The sequence below is a fragment of the Danio rerio genome, chromosome 17 (assembly GCF_052040795.2).
Source record: "Danio rerio strain M-AB ecotype USA chromosome 17, GRCz13ab, whole genome shotgun sequence".
NCBI classification, from domain to species: domain Eukaryota; kingdom Metazoa; phylum Chordata; class Actinopteri; order Cypriniformes; family Danionidae; genus Danio; species Danio rerio.
In genome coordinates, this window is record NC_141037.1 from 17,980,498 (window position 1) to 18,007,607 (window position 27,110).

Sequence of the window (27,110 nt, forward strand, 5' to 3'; positions counted from 1 at the left end):
TTTACTCTTCAAAGGAAATATTTCTCTTATTTGTCTTTTGGCAATATATGTAAATCCTTGTTCAATGCTGCATATAAATTATTCCTCTTGGACTCAATTTACTCTGCTATTTTTTAACCTGATGATGGTGTCTTGTTTGTCCAGACAGTCAGATGATCTCTGACTGTTCATTGCAAACCACTTCTCTTTTGATATGTGTTGGTTCTTCTTCTAGTTGTGTAATTACTGTGCATTTCAAACTATAAACCTGTATTTTACCTATAACAATTTTGATGTTTCTCAAGTCAGTAGGTTTTATTTTAGGCATTTTTTTGCTCTTTCAATAAAATAAAATAAAATAAACAAAAGTATGAAATAAAAGTGTATAAAAAAATAAATAAGTTAAAAATAAAATATTAAATTAAATTAAATGTAAAATAAAATAAAATATACAATAAAAATATAAAATAAGTTAAAATAAAGTAAGAAAATAAGATAAGATAAAATATAAAATAACAAATAAATTATAAAATAAAATAAATAAAAAATGAGAAGTTAAAAATAAAATAAAATATAAAATAAAATAAAATAAAACAAAATATAAAATAAAAAACATTACAAAATTAAAAATGAAATAAAATAAAAATAAAATAAAATAAAAATAAAATAAGTTAAAATAATATAAAAATAAGATAATATAAAATATATAATATAAAAAAATCACATAAAATATAAAATAACAATAACATAAAATATAAAATAAAATATGAAATAAACAAAGATAAGATGAAAAAAATAATAAAGTAAAATAAAAAAGTAAATAATAAAATAAAATAAAAAAAAACCTTGAATGAAAAATAAACAGTTTGCTTGTATTTGTTGTTAGGCAGTGTAAACATCCATAATTTGCTGTGTGTTTAAATCACAAATGTTTAAGTAGGCATTAGAAATCCCCTGAAGAAGCGTGTCATCTGACTTTTTAGTCCAACCTCAACCTAGCGCATCATCTGTGTAGTACTGCCACATTCTCTTCATCATTATTTCAAAGCATTCTTCTACAGCGTAATTTATAACTTAAGTAATATGTCCTGTGATAGCAATTAGAGCAGTGCTAATTAAAATCATTAAGTAGACTGATTCGATTGTTTGACGAGGCTGATACACATCAGTATGCTGTTATCTCGCCTCACCCTTGATGTTTAATCCTTTGTGTAAGGCACTTTTCCCCACTGTGAATATTTAGTAGTCTCTCATCCTAATTCAATGATAACACCTGTTCATTAGTGACACACATTTTATCACATGAACACACACACGCTAGGGTTGTAAAATTGCAGTTTTTTTTTCTTTATTTTGTAATCAAGGCAAAATTTTTTAATTACACTTTAGTGTCCTCTTCAGTAATAATGGAATGCATAATTGCAGTACATGCAACCAACAAGATCCTAAACCTATAAAGTAAGTGCATTTTTGTTTAAAATAATAGTAATGCAGTACTTAAATGCATAATTACACTGTAATCAGGACACTTTATATGAAAGTGTAGGTGAGAGTAGTTTAATTGGAGTAATTTAAAATGTTAAATGCAAATAACTAAAATCAGTAAGATTGTATTTACATTTTTACATTGTTAAAAGATGATTTTATTCAAAATAATATTGTTCTTTGGATGTTTTTATTCATCGAAGTTGAAGTCATCGAAGAAAGATTAACTATCACAATTGTTGTCAATAATAATAACAAAAAGGGCTTTTAAGCTCTAAATTTGCATATTGAATTATTTCTATAACGGATCATGTGACGGAGAAGCCTGGTGCAGTAATGGTCAGCTTGATCACATGCAGGAACAAATTACATTTTAAAACATTTTAGCATGCATGTTCTTCCCGTGTTGGTGTGGGTTTCCTCCTGGTTCTCCAGTTTCCCCCACAGTACAAAGACATGCAGTAGGTGAATTGAATAAGTTAAATTGGCCCTAGTGTACAGTTGAAGTCAAAATTATTAGCCCCCCTTTGAATTGTTTTTTCTTTTTTAAATATTTCCCAAATGATGTTTAACAGAGCAAGGAAATTTTCAAAGTATGTCTGATAATATTTTTTAATTTTTAATAGTTTTTTAATTAAAAAAAAAAACATTTTAGGGTCAAAATTATTAGCCTCTTTAAGCTTTTTTTTCAATAGTCCACAGAACAAACCATCGTTATACAATAACTTGCCTAATTACTCTAACCTGCCTAGTTAACCTAATTAACCTTAGTTAAGCCTTTAAATGTCACTTTAAGCTGAAAATTATCTTGAAAAATGTCTAGTAAAATATTATTTACTGTCGTCATGGCAAAGATAAAATTAATCAGTTATTAGAGATAAGTTATTAAAATTATTATGTTTAGAAATGTGTTGAAAAAATCTTCTTCTCCATAAACAAATATTGGGGAAAAAAATAAACAGGAGGGGTAATAATTCAGGCAGGCTAATAATTCTGACTTCAACTGTGTGTGAATTGTGAGAGTGTATCGGTGTTTCCCAGTGCTGGTTTATGGCTGGAAGGGCGTCCGCTGCATAAAACATATGCTGGATAAGTTGGCAGTTCATTAATCTGTGGTGACCCCTGATTAATAAAGGGACTAAGCCGAAGGAAAATGAATGAATGAATGAATGAATGAATGAATGAATGAATGAACATTTTAGCATAGAAAACATTTAACTCCAAATGACATTTTAAAATGTATAAATTTCCTCCTGTATATTGTATTCTGCTCAAATAAACGTAACTTTTGATTTGAAACTTGAGGCTTGAGTTTCAGTAAAATATTAATTGTTGTTTTATGTTGTGAAGTCTAATACTATTGCTTCAACAACGACAACCAATAAAACCTAAATTATAGCTTAAAAATATTTCTCTAAATATTGATTTATGAACTCTTTTGAAGGTCACATTCTGGTATTGTGTTGTCTAAAAATAAATATAAACAATATGGCTTGTTTGTTATTTTGTGACAAAAAAGTTATAAAATTGGAAGATATATCATAAGTAATTTACTTAATTTAACATAGCATAATAAGTATTAAACATGTTGTGGAGAGGTAAGCGTGATCGAACACCCAATAAGGGGGAAGAGCATGCTAGGAGCCCGGCGGCTAATCAGCAGGTCAATCAGAAATGATAAATAACACCTGCCTTTCTAGTGATTGGGCCGGAGAGACTCCCTTCTTAAGGAGAACGGGAAGAGCAGTCGAGAGAGGAGAGAGCACACACACACAGACACAGCTTGCAAGTGGTGTGCAAAAACAAAATAAAATATATTGCTTACCTGATATCGCCGACCCTGTCTTCTTCTTTCCACACAACAACGAACTATACTACACATGTCATGTTTTTTTTTCTGGGATTAATATTTCTAATGGAGCTGTTGACATGGAATTGAACCAATTCAATTCAATTCAATTCAGCTTTATTTGTATAGCGCTTTTACAATGTAGATTGTGTCAAAGGAGCTTCACATAAATGGTCATAGTAACTGGAACAGTGTGGTTCAGTAACTGGAACAGTGTGGTTCAGGTTTTAGTGTTTAAGTTCAGTTCAGTTCAGTTTAGCTCAGTTCAGTGTGATTTAATCATTACTGAGAGTTCAAACACTGAAGAGCAAATTCATCGATGCGTAGCTCTACCAGTCCTGAACCATGCGAGGCAGTGGCGACAGCGGAGAGGGAAAAAAAACTTCACCTGATGGGAGTGAAGAAAAAAAACCTTGAGAGAACCAGACTCAGTTGGGCACGACCATTTTAATTTCTCCGCTGGCCAAAAGTCTTGTGCAGAACTTCATTCGCCGTGGTTTATGCTGGAAGATGGCCTCAATGAAGACTCGTCTGTCCCTGGAGCGTCGCTGGAATCAGACACATGTTCTCCACTCCCCACGACCATCAGCGCAGCAGCAGCTCAGGATATGGACTGGTCCCGGATATGGAATCCTTGGGATCATCACGTCGCTGGTCTTGGATCCAATCAGTGACTCCGCCTAATCTGAGGACCTCGGGATGAGTATCCCCAGGTGAAAATAGAGAATAAAGAGAATAATTAGCGTAGCTGCTGTTCATAGTGTATATAAGCAAGATGCAGAAGCCAGTGTGGAACCCGCTAGGTGATGCATTGAGTGTATGCTTTACTAAACAGATAGGTCTTTAATCTAGTTTTGAACTGGGAGAGTGTGTCTGAGCCTCGGACATTACCAGGAAGGCTATTCCAGAGTGTAGGAGCCATGAAAGAGAAGGCTCGACCTCCTTTACTTGATTTTGCTACTCTAGGTACTACCAGAAGCCCTGAATTTTGAGATCTTAAGGAGCGAGTTGGTTCGTAGCGAGACAGAAGGTTGGTTAGATAAACAGGAGCTAGATTATTTAGAGCTTTATAGGTGAGAAGTAATATTTTAAATTCAATACGAAATTTAACAGGCAGCCAGTGTAAGGAGGATAAAATTGGGGTTATATGATCATATTTTCTAGACCTGGTCAGATTTTATTAAAAAACCAAACATATTTTATTAAAAAACCAAACATTAAAAAAAATGAAATATGAGTTATGTGTAATAGCACTGGAATGACACAAAGAGAAAGTACTGAACTATTGAAACATATTTAATACTTTACGTTTTTCGGTGATGGCAGCTTAAAGACGCCTCTCATAGGGAGAATGAAGTTGTATGAATTGCTCAGGTGTGAGTATTTCACAGACTTCAACAAAGTGTAAAAATCTTGATGGTTCTGTCGGTCTTGTCTATCAAATCTGATCTTTATTTGTATTCTACATTCGATTCAAGTCAGGTGATTGGTTAGGCCATTTGACAGCTTGATTTTCTTTCTTTGAAAGCATTTTAGAGTTTCCTTGGCTGTGTTTTGGATTATTGTCTTGCTGAAGTGTTCACTCACTTAGATGTGTAGATGTTGTACTGAAGCAGCTAATATTTATTTACAGTGACGAAGGGCAGAGGGTTGCTGAATAATTACTGGGAGATAGCTGCAGTCTGAGCTTTAGTTGCCATTCTACACCTCCCTTTCTTCATGTGTTCAATACTTTTTCCCTGCATAATTTCATTTTATTACGCATAACTTAATTTGTAAACTAATTAGATTTGTTTTCTTTGCATATATGGATTTCTTTGGTTGTTACTAACCAGGCATTTCAAGTCAACAACACCTTTAGAAATATGATTTCAGAGAAGAATTGTGACGAGTATCTGCATAAAGGATGTGTTTTCGCATTATTTATTGCTTTTTAAATTCAGAATTGTGAAGACAACTGTTTTGTAAATGACTATAGTATACATCTCCAAAGACATATTTGCTTCATTGCAGGTCCCAGACACAGCATTTGCTCTTCGGCCAGTTTCTGGAGTGCTGTTCCCCCGTCAGAGAGCAGCTGGACCACCCAATCAGAGGAGCAGAGCTCAGTGAGCATGGGGGCGTCTTCCTGTGACCTGCCATCTCTGAACACTGAAGAGCCAGCCAGTCATTCACCCTCCTGTCCACACTCTCCCAGTAAGTATCCAAGGTGCCCTCTGTGGACTCTATATATATTGTACAGACCTTTTCTTAAACTGCTAAATTACCCATTATGCTTTGGGTGTACTGGTTAAGAGGATGTTCCAAACTTCCGGTTGGCAGCATGATGTACAACACCAAATCAGAAAAAGTTTGGACAGTATGGAGAATGCAGATAACAAGTAATTTCTATTTATTAGAGTGTTACGAGTTTAAGATGTTTTAGTGGGATGCTGTAACATTTAGGTGAGACAGGTGTAATGTGTACGACAGATCAAGGATGAGGCAGGAATCAACTCTCTGTTAAAGCTTTTTTTACTCAATAGTTGAAACATTATGAAACAATAATATATTTTTTCTTTTAAATTCTCTTTAAAACCTGTAATCAAATGATGCTTCATTGCTTGATTTTTTAAATTATTATTATTTTTTTTAATTTTCCCTGTTTATTGGTCTCTAAAAATTAACAATTAGTTAAATAATAATAAAAAAAAATCTATTGCTAATGCTGATAATGTGTCAGGCTTTTTGAAAATAGCTCCAAGCATATTCCAAGCCCCAAACTCTAGATTTCATTGAGCAAAAACAATGTTTGAATAGCCACAATGTAAAAAATGCTGGGTTCCACACAATTGTTTTGTGTTGCGACAGCATGAAGGAATTGTTTTTAGCTCATTTTAATCAAGTTGTTTAAACAAACAATTATATGTGATACAAAAATACATCATACAGTGCAAAATATAATGACATACTTTTAATACAATATACATTTAAATACCGACTGTACAATAAATATGTAAAAATACTCTTGGCACACACATTTAGATGCAAAGATGCAAAGTAGTGTGATTTAAGATTTAACATAATACACTACATGACAAAAGTCTTGTTGCCTATCCAAGTTTTTGGAACTTCTAGTTAATCATTAGGTATCAAAAGTGGCTTATATTAAAGGCAAAGGCCTCTAGATTATGCTTATTTTGACAAATAAATTATGATCATGCCTTGATTTTTCAATTAATTAATAAGGACAGTAGTGTCTGACTTTGCTTAGACAAAAGTCTTGTCACTTAACAGAAATAATGTACAGTATCTAATCTAAAGTCATGGAGCAGTAGAAAAAGATTTGTTATTGTGTATGACTCCCATGAGCTTGGAGGACTGCATCTATACATCTCTGCAATGACTCCAATAACGTATTAATAAAATAATCTGAAATGGCAAAGACAGTGTTCATCAAGAGTTCATCAAGAATATTTGGATTCATCTTCAATGCCTCCTCCTTTATTTTACCCCAGACATGCTCAATAATGTTTATGTCTGGTGACTGGGTTTTCCAATCCTGGAGCACATTGACCTTCTTTGCTTTCAGGAAGTTTGATGTGGAATGCTAAAGTAGGAGAAGGAGCGCTATCCTGCTGAAGAATTTGTGGTTTGTAAAGTAATGGGCAGCACACATGTTTTGAAACCTCAAGGTGTTGATGTTGCCATCCACTCTGCAGATCTGCATGCCCCCATACTGAATGTAATCCCAAACCCTGATTTTTCCCTCACCAAACTTGACTGATGTCTGGGAGAATCTTGGGTCCATGCGGGTTCCGATAGATCTTCTGCAGTATTTGTGATGATTGGGATGCAGTTCAACAGATGATTCATCAGAAAAATCTACCTTCTGCCACTTTTGCAAATGATCAACTAGAAGTCAAGTTATTATTTTTTGCTCTTAAAACTGGGATTGACAACACAATCAACACTATTCTTGAGATCTTTTTGGGTGGACAACTTAATTGTTTTATGTTCAATCCACTTAAATTTGCACAAAAAAGTAAGATAACCTAATAGAATTGTGTCGGGACAGCAGAATTGTGAGCATTTTTACAGTGCATATAGTTTGACTGTTAATGAGTAATTTCAGCTAAAAATAGACAATATTTTGTCAGCCCAGCATAAAATTTGGTTGCATATGCGAGTGATTTACTAGCTTTATAGAGGAGTACCACACACACAGTTATAGCTGCTAGTTAATAAATGGCTACCTCTCATCATCTGAACATCTTTAAGTAGCACTCAGAGCCTCAAACAGTAATTAAAGTCTGTCCCCTCGTGAGGAGACAGAGAGAAGTGAGAATTGTTCAGGAAATGCTTCACGCGCTGAATTATCCATCAATAAATCCCTTCCGTTGCCTCCGGGGTCGCATCCAGGAACGCAGACGGAATGAAAAGACGGCAGGTTTAGGAGTAAATGATGGAGGAATCGGGACAAATAAATTGAGCCGGTGTGTGACAGCTGCTCCTCAGATGCTCCTCTGGTGTGAGTGATGGCGGCTCTGAAGGAACGCTGTGCTGATTTGAGGCAGGAATCTCTCTCTCCAGCAGGTAATTTGCGGTTAGCGCTCCTGCACGATCCATCTCGGGCCTCTCGCCTCGGCCTCCAGCAATAGCTCACTCACACCAGGGTTTCTATGGAGACTGCAAGAGGGTGAGGTGCTTAGGATGGTTTTATTTATTAAAATGCAGCATGCTTCATTTCTCAGATGGAGGGAGGATGGAGACGCTGCAACAGAATTTTCACTCCAGGGAGAAGTGAGTCGAAGCGTGTGATGCTGAGTGTTTGTGAAAGCAAATGTTGCGCTAAATAGTGAAATGTAAAATTACGACAAGCTGCGCTGGAGTTTGATCATGTCTAAGCCTGTTAGAAAAAAAACATAAGATTGTGCTGTGAAATATGCTTTTTTTAAGATAGAAAGTTTTTTCAATACTGCTGTTTAAGTGTTTGGCTAATTTGTTCTTTATCTGTAGGAAATTCATACTTTTGTAGACCATTTTGAGGGATGTAAACAAAAACAATGGTCCCAACGTACTGTTTATTTTAAATGTTTAATTTCCAAAGCTTCCGAGAATCCAAAAAGAGCCACATATTGATACATAATGATAGCTGTTTTAACATTAAGTCATGATTGAATTGCCTCTTATTACAGTTGAAATTAAATAGTTTGATCACAAGCAGGAAATGTTCATAGGCCAGTGACATGACCACATTGAAATGGTCTATTCTGTGATTAATCAAACATAGCAGTGGAATGGAGACGTAATAATACAAAATATTCTATGACGAAGTACCTGGAGAAAACACACATGAACACTGGGAGAACAAGAAACTTCACACAGACATGCCAACTTTACCCAGTCGGGACTCTAACCAGTGAACATCTTGCTTTAAGGCGACTGTGCTAACCACTGAGCCCACTTGTATTCAATTTAAGTGCAATTTAAAGATTTAACCAGGCTAATTAGGTTAACTAATTTAGGTTAATCAAGGAAGTCATTGGACAACAGTGATTTGTTCTGTAGCCAATAATAATTAAAAAACAAAATCTCAGAGTGGCTAAAAAATTGACTTTAAAAAGGGTTTTTAACAAACTTTAAACTATTTTAATTCCAGCCAAACTAAAAGAAATAGTAAAAGAACTGGATTTTCTCCAGAAGGAAAAATATTAAAGGAAATACTGAAAATTTTCCTAGTCTGTTAAACATAATTTAGGATATATTTAAAAAAATACAGAAAACAAATTATTCAATAATAAATATTAATTATTTGTTGTTACTACAGGATTATTCTCCTTGAAATAATTAACTAAGACAATTACTTGTCATACCTGCCAACATTTGTTTCTGAAATTACAGGAGTTTTCCGGGAGAAATGACAAAATGGGAGGGTGACGGGAGATGGGTCTGAAATACTTTAGACTCTTGGGAAAAATTGGAATGTTGGCAGGTACTACTATAATAATCTTTTTTTTTTTTCTCTTGAACACCCAATAATTATTTTTGTGAAGTGTTGCTAACAAGTCTCTGACTGCCATAGTAAGGAAAAAAAGCCATAGAAGTCAATGGGTGCTGGTTTCCAACATTATTCGATATGCTTTCTTTCGTGTTTAATATAAAAAAGATACTTAAATAGATTTCAAATATAAATATGGGTGAGTATAAGGTGAGTAAATTAGCACAGGAGTAAATTGAGACTGGAGGCATATCATTAAACCAAGCTATATTGAGAGCAATTATAACTAATATTTTATATAGTATTAACTAATATTTCTAGAATCATTTAGTGTTTTTCAGTATTCCCTATAGCCTGAGCCACACGATAAAACCATATTAAAAAACTGTTTAAAAATGTACTTTCCCTGGCCATGTTCGCCCCTCCCATCTGCCTTTGCTCCTGCTCTCAATGTGCTGTTGTGTACCTCTGAAACCTTAGGTTAATCAGGAAAGTCATTGGACAACAGCAAATTGTTCTGTAGCCAATAATAAAAAAATAAATTCTTTGGGGGGCTAAAAATATTGACCCTAAAAAGGGTTTTAAAAAAACATTAAACTGTTAATTCCAGCCTAATGAAAGAAATAGTAACTGCACTTTCTCCAGAAGGAAAAAAAATATTATAAGAAATACTGTAAAATATTTCATGGTCTGTCAAACATAATTTGGGATATATTTTAAAAACAGAATAGAAATTGTTCAATATTATGTATTCATTCATTTTTTTTGGGCTTTGTCCCTTAATTAATCTTGGTTCGCCACAGTGGAATGAACCACCAACTTCATAAATCCAGCATGTTTTACGCAGCAGATGCCCTTAGCTGCATCTCATCACTGGGAAACTCCCATGCTCATTCACACATATACACTATGGACAATTTAGTCCACATAGCGCATGTTTTTGGACTATGGGGGAAACCGGAGCACCCAGAGGAAACCCACAACAACATGGGGAGAACATGCAAACTCCACACAGAAATGCCAACTGACAGCCGAGACTCAAACCAGTGACCTTCTTGCATTGAGGCGATCATGCTACTCACTGAGCCACCGTGACACCCCAGATTTTTACAGTGAGAGGTAATCATTTCTCCGTTAAACAGAAATTAGGGTGGCTAATAATTCTGACTTCAACTGTATATATATATATATATATATATATATATATATAGAATCATTTTGTGTTTTTCAGTGTATTCTATAGACTGAGCCACGCCATAAAACCTCAAACTGTTTAAATATGTGCTTTCCCTGGCCACATTCGCCCTTCCCATCAGCCTTTGGTCCTGCTCTTGCTGTGCTGATGTGTACTTCTAAAACCTAGCAGCATGGTGTCCTTCTGTTTGTTTTCCCTCCACCATGTGACCCATAGGTGTTGCTCCATAATTGTTTATTTACAGCAGTGTGTAAATTTGTGGATTATTTATGTGCTCAGTCGACTGTGATTTATTTATTTATTTTTCTTTGGAGTTGCATCTTCATTTTATTTTCCAACAAAAAAATGGTCTTGGCCTGTATTTGTTTAAAGCACTGCATGTCAAATGTTGTCTTTAGAGGGAATCTCTGCTCATGATTTACAGTTTATATTCATGAATGAAACATTTTAGTTTTGAATGTGTCATTGTACGCTGTGAATACCAGTGTTTATGCAGCTGTAGGTCTTTATGAAAGCTTTGTGTTGGGCTAATTCACAGGCACAGATGGCTGACGATGGTCTTTATCAGGACGTGCAGTGCATTTGATAAACAATGCACATTTTTCTTCTTATTCCATTTCCTGGCCATGCATAAGAATGCTGCCGTCCGTAGAGAATGAATGCGTGTTCGATCAAGAGAGGAAGAGAAAGAGTGTGTGTGAATGTGCTGTTTTGTCATATCCATTGGAGCCCACACAGAAGGGCATTGTCGTCAGTTTACAAATCTCCACAGTGAACGGCAGAAGTGTACTGTAATCTGCGATCAGCAGAGGTTATAGAGTAGAGCAACAGCTTGTTTAAGAGCACGTCCTGCTGGGAATCTCACACGCTTCTTTACCGTTTCTGATCTTTGACCCTTGCAAATGTCCTAATAAAAACAGCCGCCTCCTGTGACTCACACCTGCAGCTCTCACTCTGTTCCACATTATAGCAAAGTTCTGCCTGTCAGAGATGACACTTCTGCTCCAACATTTTTTGGAGAGTTTGTTGAGTTTGGGAAATGTCTTTTAAAGTGGGACTTTTTTTTTTTTTTGCTGGTATAAAATAAACAATTTGATCTCCATGATTTACATGGATGATGATTTACATGATTTACAAAGCCAAAGCAACTTTTGTAAGATGTTTGGACAGAACTTTCTGTAGGTATAGTGTGCCCACATTCGTATTTAATTAAAATAAACCCAACAAGTCTCAATTTAAAAATGTACTACTAACGTTAATATATGACCGAAATTCCAGTGATTTTGAGGCCCACCTGCAACATGCAAAGCTCATTTTTATTTAAAGCCACAGGCTACAATAACAGCTGCACTGTACTCAGACACCAAAGTGGGCAGATTCTGGAGGCTATAATAAGTTATCTGATGATGTATTTTGAGCTGAAACTTTACAGACACATTCTGGAGACACAAAAGTATTATCTTACATCTGGTAAAAGGGGGGAAATGGGTGCCCTTTAAAAAAATAAAGCAAATTAACTAAAATGATAGGAGATGTAAAGCCAAACGTTATTAAAAAATAAACTAATTTTATTTATTATATAAAATTATTTCTGACATTACTATTTTTAAATTAATTATCTTGTTTTAAATAAATGCATTTTAAATATTTGTCATAGTTTATTTAGTTCACTTTAACAAATGTAACCTTGTTCTTGTTTGTTAAATATTCTGTTTTAATAAATTCTTTTTTAACATATTTGTCATTGTTAGTTACTTATTAAGGTAATGTAATTTAAACCTTATTTAAAGTCTTTTAAAACTATAAAGTTTGGTGCAATCTCAATGGATATAATGTATTTTGCTTTTTATTACAGTTGTGAACATTTAATGTTGACTTTACAAGTAGCAAACATGGTTATCAAAGTTAACTACAACTAAAATAAATTTGTTCCTTGAAACAAAATAAATAGTGAGGGTGCAAAAATGGTAGTTTTAAATAATTAATTAAATTACTAACAATGAAAATCTAAACCAACACAATGAATGGGTGTGCTGTGTAGTAGAACTTACACTCTAGTAATTCCTAGTTAATGCCGGACTGATCTGAAACCACCAAAATAAAGGTCAGTAGCTCAAAGGATTGAGGGATCAAGACATCAGTGTAAACACAACCTGTCAACCATTTGTTTGTAGTCAAATGCCAGTTCACGCTCACATTTTAGATAGATAGATAGATAGATAGATAGATAGATAGATAGATAGATAGATAGATAGATAGATAGATAGATAGATAGATAGATAGATAGATAGATAGATAGATAGATAGATAGATAGATAGATAGATAGATAGATAGATAGATAGATAGATAGATAGATGCAGTGATTTCAATGGTAAAAAATGATTGGAATTAACATTAGGGTTAATAAATGTTTTTAAATATTTGCGTTATTTAGTTTATTAATTAAGTGAAGTTATTATTTTAACAAATGTAACCTGAAAATCTTTAGGAACCACCTAATCCTTAATGGATATAATATTTCTGATATTACTATTTTTAAATTAAATTTCTTGTTTAAATAAATGAGTTTTAAATATTTTTCATTGTCAAATATGTAATTGTCGATGTGTTCGTTTCTGATTTGCACAAAATGTCTCTTTTATTTGACACATAATTGACATTGCCAGAATTCCCTACATGACATATTTTTTCGGTTGACATTTTTTTTTCTTTTTTTCTTATGTACATTAGAGCTTTGGTAAATTTTTGATAAAAACCGTTTATTACATTACTTTAGTTTCATGCATATTACCATGGTGTTTAGTAGTGTGAACGACACAGAGTACCTTCAACATATTAGTATGTTCGTATTAGTATGTGCTTTTGGAAAAGCTGAAAAAACATTGGCTCAACTTAAGACTTTCTCATAACCACATGTTTTGGTGATGTTTTGGTCAGTGTTTTAACACAATAAATGAATGAAATACCATAGTTTACTGTAGATTGTGGCTTGTTTTTTAACTGTAAAATTCTGGCAATCACAGTTGTTTTTTTGCCATAAATTGCACAGATATTTTTGTTTTTATAGTAGGGCTATAAAAGTATCGATTATGCAATGTGTATATTCGCAATAGTTACACTGTAGGAAAAGATAAAGATAATGTTAAATATTATTATTTTTTAATTATTTATAGAATGATGACCTTGTTATTTCACGTTTGCTTGCTCAATTTATGTACTTGAATACTCTTAAACTCCACATAAAACACTGTGTATTTCACTTTATATACATACATTTTTTATTCTTGTAATTTATTTTATGATACACTGACTGCATAGAAAACCATTTGATGATCCCAATTAATCTTAATTAATGAAATCCTTTCACTTAGAACTATTCAAATCATCTGGTGTAATTATATTCATATTGCAATATAAATTATCGCAGCAAAACAAACAATCACAATGTCAGATTTTGCAGCCCTATTTTGCAGTGGTGTTGTGTTCCAGCAATTGCATTTCAAAAAAAGACTTTCTGTGAGAGTGTCAAGGAGTGGCAAAGAGTTTGTGTACAGACAGCTACCTGTCAAACAGTTGACTCCTTCTGTGAGGCAGGCAGACCAACAGGCTTCTGCATGTCTGTGCGGGCACTTGGCGGACAGGGGAGGTCACATGACCTGCTTCTTACTGCATGGTGCCAGAGTGAAGCCTCACAATTGGTGTCCCATCTGTTTCCTCTCTTTAGCACCTGGACTCTCGGGTCTGCTGTAGTGGTGAGTCTATTTCCCTGCACTGTTGCTTTGTGACTTAGTGTTTGTTTGAAAGTTCGGGCTTAGAAATGCTCATGGGTCTACAGTGCTGTGTTTGGAGTTTTGCACTTTTCCTTTAGCCTATCTTTCTTCCTCTTTTAGGAAATATTTAATATGACTGGACATCTTTTAAAGCTGATTGGACATGTTTGCGTATTTCGGTTCCCCATTTTACAACTGAGTAGTTTGCTTTGAAAAAAAAAAGGAGAGTGTTTGTTGTATTCCCACTTGGCATTGCTTATATTGCCTCGGGATCAGCAGTCTATCCATGCTGAGATCTACTTGAAGCTGAGATTTTGAAGAAATACCAGTAAGTTGATGCTTAGCAACTGGCTTTTGCTTGCGTTATTTATTTTAAACAGACTTTTTTTTTAACAGACTTTATTTTAAACAGATTTTAAAAATTGTGTATATATATGTGTGTATATATATATATACATATATATATATAATTCTAAAATATTAACCTTTTTTTTAAACATTGTTTTTAATAATTTAAATATCCTTAAAGTATTGAACCTTGAAGTCACAGTTGAACAGTTAAAGTCAGAATTATTAGCCCCCCTTTTAATGTTTTTTTTTTTTTAATATTTCCCAAATTATGTTTAACAGAGCAAGGAAATTTTCACGTTTTTTATCTGATAATATTTTTTTCTTCTGGAGAAAGTCCTTGTGTTCATGTGTACATTTCAGCTACAAAAAAGCTGTTTTTATTTTTTATGAATCATTTTAAGGTCAAAATTATTAGCCCCATTAAGCTAATTTGTTTTTTGACTGTACAGAACAAACCATTGTTTTACCATAACTTGCCTAGTTAACCTAATTAACGTAGTTAAGCCTTTAAAGAAGTGTCTTGAAAAATACCTAATAAAATATTATATATACTGTCATCATGGTAAAAATAAAATAAATCAGTTATAAGAAATGAGTTTTTAAAACTATTATGTTTAAAAATATGTTGAAAAAAATCTCTCCGTTAAACAGAACTTGGGGGAAAAAATAAACAGGGGGGCTAGTAATTCAGGAGGGCTAATAATTCTGACTTCAACTATATGTTCTGTTACAATTTGCATCTCACCCCTGGCTTTTTAGCTTTTGTAAGAACATGAACAAACTTGCTTTGCAGGTGTGCAGATACTGTTCATAAGAATTCATGTTCGAGACATTGCATTTTTTTTCTAAGCCTGGATAATCTTTTAACCTCCTCCCTCCAGGGCTGATAAGATCTGAGCCCTGAAATGTAAGTCTCTTTATCTTTGTGGCCGCTTCTATGTGCACACGTCTTTTATTGTAGTCTTTTTATTAGTTTCTGTTATAGTCATTGTTTTAGTTGAGTAGATTTGTAGTGCGATAAACCCTCTTGAGCTAATATGAGAAAGTTAACTAAGCCACAAGCTGCAGCACATTCACTCACAGTTTAAATAGTACTTGTTTTAAGGGACAATTGAAGTACAAATTAGCCACACAGCAATATTAGTATGTTTTTCTTTTTTTTTTAGTCTGTAATTCTATTTCAGATGCTAAAATGTAGTTAGTATGTGTCTGAGTGTGCATATGCATGATGTTGTTGCATAGCACATTCATGCCAGTTTTCAGCATGTGAGATCGACCATTCACTGAGTGCTTTGTTGCATTGGCAGTGAAAGTAGGTCTGAGGTGGGGAATGCTGGTGCCTAGCAACAGGTAAAGACTGTCTCTCTGTAATTTGGCATTGGAGAACTGGAACAGACATGAGTTAAAGCATGATTTCAAACTGCCAGAAGAGCAGAAAGAGTCCTTAATGAATAAATGATATATTTTGCTATCTTTAGGGTTACTCATGTGGCTTCTAACCCTAAGTAAAGGAACATTTCACAATTATAATTCAAAAAATGAGCTTAGCACTCCATTCTTACAGCTAGATGCAATCTAAAGCCAATAGTGTTCCTTATATTAACTTGCATGAGGCAGTCATGCATGGGATCATTGCATGTAGTATAAAAACAGTTAAGAGGGAAATTATGATTTGTTAGATGACCAAATTCAAAACGTTCATTCAATAAAAAAAAAAAAAAAACATGCTAGCAGTGAGCATGATATATATTTTGAGGATGCGCAATGCAAGAACCTTTATGTAAACGGGTCATATGCTTGTACATAGTTACCCAGGGTGAACTATTTCGAATTTGAGAGGCAAGTCATGTTTAATGTCCATATAAACATACTTCATGAGCAATTGTCAAGGCTCAAGATGACTTTGTAAACTGTAGCATTTGGAATCCTTTAATAAATGTGGATTAGGGTTAAAAATATCTAATTAATAAATGTGGTAAATAAGTATTTAAAGCATTAATAGGTACAGTTGTAGATTTGGGCTGATTTATGATATTATATCGAATCACAATAAAATTAATATCATTAACAATGATACGCTATGGACTTTTTTACTGTATGTTGTAGGCATGGGATAACTGGTTTTAAGGTTTACCCTTGTTTTTAAAACCTCTAAAATTTTCTGTTATACCATTCCTAAGGTATATATGTAAGGTTTTATTTAATGTATTTTTATGTGTTGTAAAGAAATCAGTGTTTTTGAAATAAAGAAGAGCACAAGTCAATGATTTATTTTAACTGTTTCGTCTGACATGTTTACTGTTTCAAAATAATACGAATGTTTCTCGAAATAAAATAAATTGTGCTCAGTAGGGAAAAAAGTTTTTCGTTTTACTCAAACATTTAAGAAGAACATATTTTAGAGCAGTGATCACAATACAGTCTAAGTCTTATATTAAAGGTCACCGAAGGTATATCCGAAATGTATATCCGAAAGTATATTATGCTTTTTAACAGACTCTCTAATTTTGTGGCTTCAGTCATTGTTTAGATACTCTTTTGAATCTGGAAGAATTAACAACTTAAATCGAAATATATACATATGTATGTATGTATGTATGTATGTATGTATGTATGTATGTATGTATGTATGTATGTATGTGTGTGTGTGTGTATGTGTGTGTGTATGTATGTATGTATATATATTGTTAATCGTTTTATATGGAAAATAATTATAGAGATCATATTTTTGCCATATACAAGTCCTAGTAGATAGTGAGAAATTTTACTAAATAATTAAAGTTCTTACATATCAACAGTCTTCTGTGTCTAAAATGACTAAAAAGTTGATTATTTAGCTATCCTTTTTTCATAATGCAAAAACTTTAATTCTGAAAAATATTTTCTTATGTATTCAATCACACAATAATCCTCTTTTAAATGCATCTGTGGCAAGTGGAAATTTTACATTTATGCATTTGTCTATAAATCATAGTTGATTAGAATCTGCCTTCTTCTTGTAGTGGAAATGTCTTTCAGAAAATGGACAAAAATAGTCCAACCATTGTGACTCTCATTAGGTTTCAAAAATAAACTCAAAGTACTCTGGAATGACAGAGGAGGTCATCCGTTTTCTTGTTTATAAGATTAAGTCTGCCTCATATGTATGACATGTCCCTTCCTCCCTTCCTGGTTATTCCTTTGAGAAAGTTATTCAGCTAATTATAATATCAGTGGTCAAATTTTATATTAAAGTGGCTTCTTTGTCTTCTTTTTTCATTGACAGATTCTTCTTTGTGCCAAGACGATGAAGGAATGAACATGGATTCATTCAACTGGACAGCAAATAACCAACACACCAATGGCCAAGCTTATGTCACCTCCAACCGCTTTGCCAGCTGGGTTACTTTTGATGAGGATGAGGACTCTGTGTTACAGCCTCCGGGGAGGCCGTCTAATATAAAACTGCATAACCTCAACAATTCTCCTCTGCAGGATGCCAACAGCAACCTGATTCCCTCTTTATTTTGTGGCCAGATGCCAGAGAGACACATCCTGGACTTGACCCCTGATGGCAACAATTCAATCTTTGCGTTTGATAACACATTATCAAAAAACAGCGTCCCTTACAACAAGAAGAACCCTTTCTTAGATGATGACTTCTCCAACCTAAAGCCCTCTCCTATTAACCCCTTCAGTGCCTATTTTGACGAAACAGACTTGAAAACTTCCCAAGGCATTGGCTTGTGTTCAGAGGCATCGGATGTGTCTGCTTTCAGCTCACCTTTCTTTGGATATCAAAATGCTGATATCAAAAGGGAATCTATTTTGCTTTTTCCACCTCAGAAAGACTCTGCAATTGAAAAAGATAGTGTCCAGTCAAGCTTTCCTGTAGATGGTCTGAATCAGCTCAGGAATATACACATCTCTGACCCTGACCGTGATGATAGTCCTCCTTTACCTGATTCAGTGGATGAAGCGGACTCCACTGATTCCACTTATGAACCACACCACATGACACCTCAGGAAGGCTGGCCGATGCTCCTGCGTATTCCTGAGAAGAAGAACATCATGTCCTCACGTCACTGGGGACCAATATTTGTCAGGTTGACGAACAGCGGCCAGCTGCAACTTTTCTATGAGAAAGGGCTGGAGAAGCCCTTTAAAGAGTTCCAGCTGAACTCCCAGCATGAAATATCAGAGCCCAAGCTTCAAAACTACGATGAAAATGGCCGGGTTCACACCATCAGTGTAGACCATGTGGTTTACAAGGAAAAGAGGAAGATCCAGCCCAAGGTCACAGTGGTTCATTTGCCTGTCAAAGAGCAAGTGGTGAAACTTGGGACTACAAACTACCAGGACTTCTTAAGCTTTCGTCACGCTCTACAGGAGAGACTTGTGGGCCTCTCGATGGACCAAGAAGGTCTCAACTGGCCAACGACTTACACTGAAGAGGAGGTCCATGTGGAGGTGAGGGATGACTTTTATGGGATTCTCTCCAAAGGAGACAGCCGGATCTTGGAGCAGCTGGTTTTTACCCGAGTGAACATGCTAGCCTTCTTGAATGGATCCCCACCTTGTAGTATCGGCCTCAATGATATCCAGATCAAAGGTAAAGAGGTGGTTTCTCGGCATGACATAATTCCTAACACAACCTCACGTTGGATTCAACTGCGGGACTGTCGATTGCATGAGTGTGCAGACCAGCTAGAGTTTAACGAGTCCCGAGCCATTACGTTCAGCCCACCGGTTGGCCGCCGATTTGAACTGCTTCGTTTCCGCACTCCGTTTGCCGAAAAAACCCTTCCCTTCACTCTGAGAACTGTTGCTTGTGTCAGGGGTGCAGAAGTGGAGATGCAGTCCTGGCTGATAATGTCAACCGGGTTCTCATCCAATAGGGATCCTTTAACGTTAACACCATGTGAGAATGTTGCAATTCGTTACCCCATACCAGAAATTTGGGCAAAGAACTTTAGGCGCGAGAGTGTGACGGGAGAGAAGTCTCTGAAGGCTCGATTCAACAAAGGAGCCAGCTTTGGTTCGACTAGCACATCAGGGTCTGAACCAGCCATGAGGGTCACACTCGGCACAGCCAAATACGAACAGGCCTTTAAGTCTGTAGTATGGAGGATTGGTCGCCTGCCGGACAAGAATTCAGGTGGGATTTTAGGGCTGAATTTGGTAATCATGTTGTCAAATGATAAGACAGCAGGAATGAACTTAGCATGCTGGAGTTGTCATATGTTCATAAGTCACACAGTAATAATTTCAGAATAGGTCACTTGTGAGTTCTTGTGAGTTCATATTATACCTAATATTATATATTTGGTCATACTTAATTTTAAGGTACAATTTTTTTAAACCACTTATGCTGCGTTCACACCAGACGCTGATGAAGCATCAAGCGTAAGCGGTTTACATGTTAAGTCAGTGCAAAGACGTGAATAAAATAATTTTAGTAAGCTACAAAAATATAGGATATAGGAGAAATAGGATTAGCATAGCATAGCCATGTTATGGTCTTTAAATCAAGATCATGCTTGCCTTGTTCTCCTCTGCTACTCTTGTCTAATAGAACTTTTTAATTCCATCTAAATTCTGTTTTTCATTTGATAAACCAGTTGCGACTTTTTCTTAGTGTCTATAGCCTGTATAGTGATTTTGCTGTTGCTCTAAAGTAATGCTACTTCTGCTTTCTTTGTATTGGCATGATGAGAATATTAGCATAGATAGTAGATTAAAGGTTTTAGTCTGAATAGATCCTCACAAACTCCCAATTCACAATGCAGTGCTAACAAGCAATGCCTCTTAATGCAGTATTGACTATCAATGCAAGTGCATTGGTGTAGAAATAATCTTTTATCCTGTTTTGTTGCTTTTCTGTGGTCATAGCATTTGCATTGCGACCAGTGCTGGTATTCTTTTTTTTTCTGTCAATGGCAAACGCTTTAGGCTTTTCAATAGTACATCAGCAGGGATCCCCTCCCCCTGCGTGAGCCTGATTGGTGAGACAAAACTCAAGCTGTCATTATCTATTAATTCACAGGCTCACTGTCTGACATCCCTGAGCTTCACAGTCCAGCACAATGAGCTTTCCTTAAACAATTTCTCTTTGTGTTTTCTTTGCTTTAGTAGGATTTCAAGGAATAGTGTGCAAACATTTAAATATCTGCTGTTCATTTATTCATCCTCAGGCAATTTAGCTTGTAGGTGACTTAGGGCTGGGTGAAACAGAAAAAAAAAGATCACAATATAATGTTTATTATCATTCAATAATTATTGAATATTTTTACAATCTTAGAAATATTAGGATTTTTTATTTATTTAAACATTTTATTTTAATTTACTAACATTACTAAGGCAAATAGTTTTAATAGTTTTTAATAAAAAATAAACAAAAATATCCTGTATCTTATGTCTTATAATAAAATTAACATAAGCGCTATAGAGACTCAAACTTAATAAGTAAAATGTACAAAGTGTGTGCAATGATAAAGTGTACATGCTGAATGATCAAAGCAAACTTGAAGGGCGGTCAACAGATCAACATCTGTAAGGTGTGATTAATAATGACACAGTACTACAAACTCTACTAACAAAACAAATTATGATAATCAAATCTGAGCTTTCAAGTAAAGGACACAACCATCATTATTTAATTACATATTGCAACATAGCAAATTGTGAAGTTGAGTGACTACATTACCCCATATTTAAAAAAAAAAATCTTTCAGATGGTGAGCTAATGGCTGGGATGCGCAAGAAAAGAAACCAAAAAGCCACTCTGGCAACATCCTTACATCCTTTTTTATACAGTCTCTTTACTACTGTTTTTCATGGCGCTCATTTTCGTGTGTGTTGCTATTCCTACGTGAGGTGCCGAAACCCAACCAGAGTCCGTTCACATGTTGCGTTTGAGGCCGTACTCACACTAGGTACAGTTGCCTCGAACCGGGCCAAAGCACGCTTGTCCCCCCTCCCGTCTCCCCCGACGGCCCGCGCTCACACCATATCGGGCCTCGGCACGCTTACGTCATCGCTGCTGCGCTGTTCAGAAGCGCTCTCTATGGCAAGCCTTTTTAGCATTTAAATCTTTGTTCTGACTCCATAAATATATTTAGAGATATCTCTAATTATATTTTGACTAGTCATAATTATAATTCGACTAGTCAGAATAACAATTAGAGATATCTGCAATTACAATTGTACTAGTACGAAATCAGATTGGAGATATCTGCAAATATATTATGACTAGTCATATTCCTCCATTGACTTCCATTGAAAAATATTTGCAGATATCTCTAAATGAGTTTTGACTAGTCACAATTGTAATTAGAGATATCTCTGAGTTTTTACTAGTCATAATACATTTGGAGATGTCTTTATCTTATTTATCTTATTAATTATTCATCATATTTAGAGATATTTACAAATCTATTTGAAGATCTCTAATTAATTTACTAATAGTCGAATTACAGTTGTAGATATCTTGAATTGGATTTTTGACAAGTCAAAACTCAGTTAGAGATATCTGCAAATATTTTTCAATGGAAGTCAATGGAGGAATATGACTAGTCATAATATATTTGCAGATATCTCCAATCTGATTTCGTACTAGTACAATTGTAATTGCAGATATCTCTAATTGTCATTCTGACTAGTCGAATTATAATTATGACTAGTCAAAATATAATTAGAGATATCTCTAAATATATTTATGGATAGTCAGAACAAGGTTTAAATGCTAAAACGGCTTGCCATACGCTGTCACTCAGTAGCACAGTGGAGATTTCTCTAGTTATATCGTTTCAGTCGTTTGATATGCCGTCAAATATTTCGCCAAACAGTCCTTAGGGATGCGGTGACACGCAGTCAGATATTTCGCCGAACAGATCCGCCACTTTTGGCGCTCATAAACAATCATTAAGCTCTCGTGCTGCAGGAATGAGGAGGTCTGCTGAAGGCGCGCAGCTGGCGTTCTGTGAGGAGTTTGCGTCTTTAATAAACTACGGCAGTTTGCGTTCACTGAACAGTAAGAATGATTAATAAATCCATATGAAACAGTCCCTTAAAAGTCACGTCTCGCTTTCGGTTTCGGGCTTTGGTGCGTTTTGCGCTCACACACAAGCGTACCGCGCCAAAGGCCTCTTCCAACCGGGCCAGGGCCGGCCAAGTGAACTGTGCTTGAGCGCGATTCAGCGCACTCACACTTCTCAAACAATCCGGGAAACGGGCCTGGGCACGGTATGGATGGCATAGTGTGAGTAGGCCCTAAAAGCATGTGAAAAGCATGAGAACATGTATTCGGTTTACTTCGCCATTTTTAATGCGCTTTGTGCTCATGCTCCTCTGGCATCTCTCATAACTAGGCGACCATCAACCGTTTTTCTCAGAGGATGACAAACAGAAAAAATACATTGCTGCGGTTCCGAAATTAGTTTGTATTTATAAAGAGAATGAAAAAACACTGCTGTGTTTGGGTGCTCTGTGTTTGTCTTAGTCTGCCATTATTACCGAAATGTCTATTGCATACAAAGTGTGAAGCAGATTTGTTAGTTTTAATTACATGAATTGTGGTGTGTATGCCGCATTCTGAAATGTTTTCAACTAGGTACGCCTGGTCACTTGCGTTGCACCAAGCCTGGCACCTTGATTGGAAATAACCCTAAGCTAATTGGCATTCCTTCCAAGGTACATACTCAGCAGACACATTTTAATAAAGCTATAGCATCTCATACCGAAGCTTCATACTGTACTTTTTTTTAAGCGTTATTGACAATGGTGTTCGGTCAATAAATGTCCATACCATTTTATCGGCCCAGCCCTAAGGTGACTTTTTGTTTTTGAGTTGCACAGTTGAACAAGACTTTCATCTGAAAATGTGGAGATTCAGATATTTCCAAGTTGTAATACAAGTCATTACGCAATAGGAAACCCTGGAACTTTTCCCAAGGCTATGAATTAAAGGCGATAATGTTGCAAATCATTTTTATATTATAGTTTCTTGCAATTTTCTAATCACAAGACCTCAAAATACTGTCAGCTGCCATGGGTATCAATTCAATGCTGAAAGAAAAAATGCCACCTACAATACATCTCGTATGGCTTGAGAATGTATAAATTAATGTACATTTTTATGTTTGGGTGAAGTATTCTTTTAACATCTTTAAATTCCAAAAACCTTATTTTTAAAAGCCATAAATAGGCTAAAGGCGGTATAAGATTTCAATGATGTGATAACCTTAAATAAAATATATATTTTTAAATGTCTGGGTAAAAAACGTAAACTTTTTTTCCTTTTTAAACACAAAATATTTAATTTTGAGAAACATTTAAAATATTTTCGGGCAGTAAACATGTCTGGCTAAATAATTCAAATGGATCATTGACTTCTGTCTTCATTAGTTTAAAAAACACAGATGTTTACATGGACACCAATAATCTGATTTTAATACGATTAAGACAATACTCTGATTAAGAGTCTACATTGTAAACAGAGATTTTTGATTTAATTTAAACCAATTAAGGTCATCATCCATATAAATACAAATTTAAATTAAGACATGTGGAGTATGCTGATTTTAGTCAGATTTTTAAAGTGCAGTACAGACATGCAAACACCGCAATCAAACTAATACCAGCGTGTAGGATTTCCGCTGCATTTTGCGACAGGATATTCTATACACATATGGCTGTTTGACACTATTCTCTGCACCTACAGAGTCGGTAAAGGACCATAGACACCTGCGTTACGAATTGCTGAGGGTTTTTTTTTTCTGATACCACGTGAGGTATCGAATTCCATTAAAACAACACTCTTGCAGCAGTTCATACTCGCATCCAATATCTCGTTTGTCACAAGGGGCATGCATGAAATGTTCCTGAATGAAAGTGAAAGTGTTAAACTGCATTTAAAGTTGACAAAATAAAAATAAAAACACCCGAAATGACATGAAACACCAGAGGAAATGTAGATAGTGCAGTGACAGAATGACGTTAATCAAATTATGTGCTTTAACATGTAAAACTTGATCATGAAAGGAACTTTAAGAAAGCAACTCATGTAAACACCTTAATCATATGATTGTCTTATTCAGATAAAGGCAAATAATTTGGTTACTGATGTCTGTGTAAACATAGTGACTGACTGTGAAATCAGATCTAGATAAAGTGATATGTCTTACAAGGCCAATTCTATGATGATGTTAAATTTCTCTGGTCCTGTGGGTTAGGCTAATGTAAAACTTCCTCTAGTAATTTGCATGAAGTGGTTATAATTGCATACATTCCATTAATGTGGTTGTGGTGGTATTTTTTGTAGCGCTGGGTCATCCTCATACATTCTTCTGCCGTTTGGAGCTGGGCTCAGATTGGGAGGTGCCGCCAACATTTGAATGCGTGGTCGAGGTGGAGTTTGACATGCCTTCTGCTTCTGCGTCCAAAGCCGCTGTTCGCTCTCTGTCTGTGGGGGACAAAACTGACTTGAAGAAATGGATCACCTACAAATCGCATTACTCCTATCAGGTATTCTGTGTGTGTGTGAAAGTGAGAGAGAGAGAGAGAGAGAGAGAGAGAGAGAAGGAAGTAGTAAAATATGCTTCATTTCACTAAAGTTGTCCTCTAGGCAAGGATGAATTATGTAAAAGTAACACACTATGTTCCAACATCCAGAAAAAGGCTATAAGCCATTCTACATTGGGTTACATGTTTTAATTAGGACATTTTTAAATGCACAGTTCTATTACCAGTTCAGTTTCCAGAATCATACTTGCATAAAGCATCAAATATATATATATAGCAACAGGCCTAATACGACATATTATAAGACTCAAATATGGAAATAATATCAGATGGTAACTTCGGTCAATTTTTCCCAATAGATAAACAGCTCTCTGTAAAATTTCATCATGCTTTCACTTTCTTTTAAGACATGAAACACACATTTACCAGTAGGAATGACATCCTGCCCTACTCTCTTACAAATAACCATGTGACTATTATACAATGTGACTATTACAAAATCATAATACACTGTGATATAGACTGGGTCGTTAGTTTCTTGGACTGATTTGTTTTCTCACTACAATCGATCCGCTCAATCTAGCAGAGACCACCTCATTCAGGCGATCTCGGATCGATTGATTTGGAACTGCGCAAATAAACGGGGTAAACGAGATAAACTCTGAAACAATGTTTATGTGTGAAAGCACCCTAAGATTGTATTTGCACGCAATTGACATATAGACGCAGCCAAGGTAAACTTTTTGTGACAAGGCAGCACTGCCCCTATCGGGCCAGTAACCACTCTGTCCACTGGCCCGAGCGTCTCGTACACTATATATATATATATATATATATATATATACACACACCGCTGCTGTACATTTTCATGTTAATATTACGGTAGTTTATTCCACCAAAACCCCAGTAAAGACATGGATTATTGCAAAACAAGATGGAGATTTCATTCCAGCAATTGCAGGGCACTGAGGGCAGGGTATGTTATTTAGGTTCTTCTGGATTTTATATAAGTGTGTTGGTGTTTTTATCTGGTTTTTATATAACACATTAAAAAATAATACACATAACTAGGCCTGTATATAACCTTTATTAGCACTGGCAATCAAATAACCGCATTCAAAAAGATTTTTTTCACATAAATATATTGAATCAATGTTTATTATTTGCTGCCTTCTGTTTTTAATCCAGTTTCTTGAACTTTCCCCCCCTTCATGAGTTAAAACTTTTGGAAGTCTATAAATTGACTTTCATTCATTCATTCATTTTTTTGTCGGCTTAGTCCCTTTATTAATCCGGGGTCGCCACCGCGGAATGAACCGCCAGTTTTTACGCAACGGATGGCTTTCCAGCCGCAACCCATCTCTGGGAAACATCCACACATACATTCACACACACACACTCATACACTACAGACAATTTAGCCTACCCAACTCACCTGTACCGCATGTCTTTGGACTGTGGGGGAAACCGGAGCACCCGGAGAAAACCCAAGCGAACGCAGGGAGAACATGCAACCTCCACACCGAAACCCTAACTGAGCAGAGCCTCGAACCAACGACCCAGTGACTTTCTTGCTGTGAGGCAACAGCAGTACCTACTGCGCCACTGCATCCCCCCTAAAATGACTTTTTTTGGCATTTATTATTTTGGCCAATTTAAACAATTATAAAGAACACAAAACAGAAACATTTTTATCCTCTGACTGTGTTTCCTATGTAGAAGAACCACTTCCTGCGCTCCATCTGAGTCTCAGTCTCACACATCATCAGTGACGTCATGTGAAAACAATCTGCAGTATTAATTAGTTTTGTGATCCTTGAATAGGGTCTTAATCAATTTTAATAATGTCATTGTTCTAAATTGGGCTTAATTTTCTTTATACTCTACATTGGTTGTGTAACTTTTTTTAAGCTGTTTGATAGATTTTATAGCTTTGATACTTAGAGTATCTTCATCTTCCTCACTGACACAACTTACCCCTCCTCCCACAGTGATTAAAC

At 35.4% G+C, this 27,110-nt stretch overlaps 2 protein-coding genes across 4 annotated transcripts in view; one reads left to right on the forward strand and one right to left on the reverse strand.

Annotated features, from left to right (window-relative positions):
* hmbox1a (homeobox containing 1a) overlaps positions 1-27,110 on the reverse strand; it is a 664,927-nt gene that overhangs the window by 477,584 nt on the left and 160,233 nt on the right. The window lies entirely within an intron of this gene.
* The window catches only part of ston2 (stonin 2), a 50,785-nt gene that overhangs the window by 18,552 nt on the left and 5,123 nt on the right, over positions 1-27,110 (forward strand). The window contains exons 4-6 of one of the 3 annotated variants that reach the window (NM_001033743.2): positions 5,327-5,509; positions 17,876-19,747; positions 24,911-25,113. In NM_001033743.2, the coding sequence (NP_001028915.2) occupies positions 5,327-5,509; positions 17,876-19,747; positions 24,911-25,113 (2,258 nt within the window). Of the gene's footprint in view, positions 1-5,326; positions 5,510-14,180; positions 14,242-14,277; positions 14,588-17,875; positions 19,748-24,910; positions 25,114-27,110 lie in introns of those variants that run through there. The other 2 variants (XM_087289458.1, XM_087289459.1) reach the window with 2 other exon arrangements.